Source organism: Lactuca saligna, chromosome 4, assembly GCF_052625555.1.
Source record: "Lactuca saligna cultivar CGN05327 chromosome 4, ASM5262555v1, whole genome shotgun sequence".
NCBI lineage: Eukaryota > Viridiplantae > Streptophyta > Magnoliopsida > Asterales > Asteraceae > Lactuca > Lactuca saligna.
In genome coordinates, this window is record NC_136420.1 from 142,250,066 (window position 1) to 142,254,788 (window position 4,723).

At 31.0% G+C, this 4,723-nt stretch overlaps 1 protein-coding gene across 1 annotated transcript; it reads left to right on the forward strand.

The window, feature by feature from the left end:
- The first annotated feature begins 708 nt into the window (after window positions 1-708).
- Window positions 709-4,330, forward strand: LOC145042895 (DNAse I-like superfamily protein). The gene is made up of 14 exons (XM_078991407.1): window positions 709-1,043; window positions 1,122-1,285; window positions 1,376-1,441; window positions 1,511-1,563; window positions 1,659-1,740; window positions 1,843-1,886; window positions 1,975-2,050; window positions 2,167-2,259; window positions 2,398-2,430; window positions 2,542-2,639; window positions 2,852-2,948; window positions 3,071-3,156; window positions 3,875-3,959; window positions 4,104-4,330. The coding sequence occupies exons 1-14, from the start codon at window positions 842-844 to the stop codon at window positions 4,179-4,181; spliced, it is 1,257 nt and encodes a 418-aa protein (XP_078847533.1). The 5' UTR covers window positions 709-841; the 3' UTR covers window positions 4,182-4,330.
- Window positions 4,331-4,723: the final 393 nt, after the last annotated feature.

Genomic DNA, 4,723 nt, shown 5'->3' on the forward strand with positions numbered 1-4,723 from the left:
ATTTTCGGATATCCGAAATTAAAATCGATATCCGAATCCGAATCTGAAAAAATCGGATATCCGAAATTTCGAATAATTTTAGTTTGAATTTTCGGACTAAAATTTTCACATACGAACACCTTAATGGTCACGGATAAAAATAAGAGGAAAGAAGAGAGAGAAAAGAAGAAAAATGTTGACATGAGAGAGAGAGAGAGGGAGAGAGAAGAAGAAGAAGAAGAAGAAGAAGAAACCGATTGATCATGGTCCTCCATTCCCCCACCACCAATCACCACGACAACGAGCCAACAAGATAGTGTGTATGGTCATCGTCCGTTCGTTAAATGTATTGCATAGTTATAAACCTTTGAAAAATACATTTTTATAGGCGGTGTTTGAGATTACTATTTAAACCCAAAAGTTTTTTTTCTTAAAAGTTCTTTTAAAAAGGTGAAAGTTAAAAATTGGTTTTAAAAAATATTGGGATGATATTTCTTGAACTTAAATGTTTTTAACCTTTTAAAATGCCAAAAGTATAATTTTATAACTTTTAAAAAATCATTTTTTTCCTTTTTGTAAAAAAAAAATTGTTTTAAAAAATTATTTTTTAATTCCAGCATCTTTTGAAAATTTTAACTTCAAAAAAAATAAAATTAAAAAAAAAATAAAAGTAAAAAAGCTGTTTTAAAACCATTCCAAACACCCTCCTAAAATATATCGAGTGGTGAGTTAAAAAAAGGGTATGTTTTACCATTAGCATAGCGTTCGCTAGATCTTCTGCCAGGTGAATTCCTAACTCTCTCCGAGGCCTACCGGAAGCACTCCCCTACCGATATCTTGGTTTAAGCCCGACCAACGCTCAATGGAAGAACAATCTAGTTCTACGAACCCTCAACGAAGTTTCACCCGAAAGAAACGGAAATTAACCATAGAATCCGAACCCTTAACCCTAACCCTAATCCCAGATCACACACACACTTCCAAGCATAAGCAAAACCAGCGCAGAAGAAATTCTGAGAATCGCAAATGGGTTTACTCTACTCGTGATTGCTCTAATCATAAAGGTTTTACAATCTATCTTTATGCACTCTGGATTAAGTTTGTATTTTTATTTGTTTTGAATTCATGTAATCGTGTTGCAGATAAGTTTGTACTCATATCGTATAACATACTGGGTGTTGAAAATGCTTCAAAACATAAGGATTTATACATTAATGTCCCCCCCAAGTTTCTGAAATGGAAACAAAGACTAAGGGTTATACGCAAGGAGATAGCTCGGTATAATCCTAGCGTTTTGTGTTTCCAGGCAAGTTTCCATTGTCTTTCTTCCTGATTTCAATTCACGTCAGTGTTAATTACTACAAATATCGATGATTAAACTTAAAACCTCAATCAGGAGGTTGATCGTTTTGATGATTTGAATACAACATTACAGAAAGATGGATTCAAAGGAGTTTACCAGGTTTATTTTCAGTTCCCTTCTAATATGTTTTTACTCTGAACTTTTATTAAATCTCATTTATTTGTAAAGGCTCGAACTGGAGAAGCACGTGATGGGTGTGGTATATTTTGGAAAGATGAAATGTAAGTATACATTTACAGATATCATATGATAATTTGATAATATAATTATCTATGTTTGAGATAAATTTTTGAATTATGTTTTGTTACCTTTACAGGTTTTCCCTTATGCATGAGGAAAACATCGAGTTCAAGAACTTTGGTCTTCGTGACAATGTCGCTCAATTTTGTGTTCTAAAGGTATTAATTAAAGATGCTATTTACATAAATACCCTCCTCTTGACTATTGAGTGTTTCATATTTGCTCTAATCGTATTTCTTCTACCCTCTAAAAACACACAGATGAATGGTTGTCAAACACATGTTGATGCCACTGAAAATCTAAAGTAAGTTATCAGTTACTACTTATCAGTTTTTGTTCTTTAAGCCTAAATGTTTTTTTTTGCATAAATTAATTATTTTGCATGTTTATAGGACACATCGAAGCATATTGGTTGGAAATATACATGTGCTTTTTAACCCAAGTCGTGGGGATATTAAGCTTGGTCAGGTACTTAATAAATTTTTTTTTTTTTTAATAAAAAATGATTAAAAACGTTTATTGTGTAACATAGTTGTACATTTTGAGCAAATTTCGACACATTTGACTTTTTTTTGACCAATAAGGTACGATTATTTCTTGCAAAGGCTCATAGACTTTTGGAGACATGGGGCAATATACCAGTTATACTTGGTGGAGATTTTAATAGTATGCCTCAGGTATTAAAAATGATTTTTTTTTTTTTTTTTTAATAGTATGTATAAAGTAGAGTTAAACCTATACATTGTATTTAAATATATATTATAAAGAATTTAACCAATCTATATTTTATCTCTATTTATATAAATTTTTTTCAGAGTGCAATGTATCAGTTCATAGCTTCATCCGAGGTAAGTGTAACCCCTTTATAACTTTTCTTTAGATGCAGAATTTTATTTACTATGATGAAAATCGAAGTTTAATATTTTATATTTATTTATTTAATTAATTTTTCTTCTCAGTTAAACATCCAACACCATGAACGCAAAAAAATATGTGGGCAGAATTGTCCATTACATTACCCAACATTTCAGTGTCATAGTAATTATTATTCTTCTAGGTCTGTTAATCCAACTATTTTTTCACCTCTTATCTGTGCAAAAGACGTAAATGCCCTCCCCTCCCCCTCATCAAAAAATTCCTTAGAAAGCTTCTTCACTGTCCATTTATCTTTGATAACGAAAACAAGGGCATTTACGTCTTTTGCACATATATATAAGAAATTGCTATTTGCAATATTTGTCCCATTGACACGAGTCCTTTTTTTTACAGGTGGAATAAAGAAGAAATAAGGTTAGCAACAGGAACAAAACACTCAACTTACCTTAAACACAAACTAAAACTGACAAGTGCATATCATGGAGTTCCTGTAAGTTTATTATTTTCTCTAATTTCCTTTTTGTCTTTTTAAATTTTGTTTGTGCTTCAGTGTAATTATGTAGTTTACAGTTTCTATATGAATTGGTTATTTGGTTATGAATTTTTTTTAAGGCGACACGTTTGACAAGAGATGAATATGGAGAGCCCTTAGCAACATCTTTTCACTCCAGATTTATGGGAACAGTTGATTACATATGGTAAATCTAGTTACATATAGTTTATCCTAAAAGTTGAGTGCATATTTTTTTTGGTAAAATGCAAGAAATAGCAAAAATTTTGTTATGTAGTGACTATTTTTTGTAATTTTTTAAACATATGGACTGTTTCTGTAAAAAAAATACACAAGGATCTTCTTTTCTGTAAATTACAGGGACTTTTTTTGTAATTTATTTTGTACATGGGCCAAACATGCCAACATACAAAAACCTTAAACATATGGGCTGTTTTTGTAAGAAAGTGAATTTTATAGGGACCTTTTCTGTAAACTAAATAATTACAGGGACTAAATCTGCCAAACTATAAAAGCTTTGTTGCAGGGACTATGTCTGCCAAAATGTAAAATCTTTGTTTGCAGGGACTAAATCTGTCAAAATGTAAAACTTTTGTTTGTAGGGACTAAATCTGCCAAAATGTAAAACCTTTGTTGCAGGGACTACATCTGTTAAAATGTAAAACATTAGTGGCAAATCTCTAAGACCAAAAGAATCTACTATTCATAAGAACTTTTCAAAAGTCCATTCAATTATAACAGCAAAAATTGCGTGTATTTGGAAAATATTGAAGTAGGAAGCTACAATGCTTTAATAGAAAAAGTGGAAGTAGAATGCAATTAAAATAAATAAATAATTAAACAGAATTATATTGCTATTTGTTGCATTTATCTCTATATTCTTTTGCTTTTTTGTATTAAAACAGGCATACAGGGGACCTTGTGCCTTTGAAAGTTCTCGAGACATTACCAATTGAAACTTTGGAAAAAACAGAAGGGCTTCCAAGTAAGGTAAATAAATGTATACCTTCATTGCCAATTCTAATTTCATTTTTTTTTTTTTGTGAATATTTTGAACTAATTTAATTGTTAGCATGTCATCAGTTACATAAATTATTTTTAAACATTAGTTATTTACAAAAATGTGTTGTTTAGAGATGGGGAAGTGATCATCTTGCTCTTGTGTGTGAGTTCGCTTTTGCTGATGCTGATATTGAAGCTCTGGATATATAATGTTTCTCAAGACACCTACGGAACTTCAGTTATTCTAGTTTTAGAATGTGTACATTATTAACTTGTAGATTGTATTTAAATATGAAAGAAAAAACTGTATTTTACTCTAAATTTTATCTGCTACTTTTGAAATAAAAAAATTTGTCCAACCAAGCGGTAATAATGCCTTACTTCCCCTCATTTCTTCGCTTCTACCTAGGGGCTAGGGGTGTTATTCGGCCGGTATAATCTAGGAATGTTGATGAGGTAAAAATTTCAGGTTATGGGTGGATTGGGTTTTCCCTTAAAATAATTATAACTGTTACTCGACTTATATTGCAATTCGGGTATTTGGGTTTTAGGTCAGGTTATATATTGATTTGTTTGGGTTTTAGGTTGGATCGGGTTTTTCCTTAATAGTAATTGGTTATTGATTTGTTTGATTTGGTTTATTGGTTTTTTAACTTCAAGAATATTAACCGAAAAGGAACCAAGTAAGGTTTGATTTATTCGGTAGTCAGTTTAGTTTGTTCGGTTTAGGTTGAATAACTATAAATCTGAAT

What these genes read in the sequence shown, in the direction of transcription:
- LOC145042895 (XM_078991407.1), top strand. Translation starts at nt 842, where the DNA reads ATGGAAGAACAATCTAGTTCTACGAACCCTCAACGAAGTTTCACCCGA. An exon ending in GATTCAAAGGAGTTTACCAG is followed by an intron (nt 1,442 to 1,510) that starts GTTTATTTTCAG and finishes TTATTTGTAAAG; the next exon opens with GCTCGAACTGGAGAAGCACG. An exon ending in GGAACAGTTGATTACATATG is followed by an intron (nt 3,157 to 3,874) that starts GTAAATCTAGTT and finishes GTATTAAAACAG; the next exon opens with GCATACAGGGGACCTTGTGC.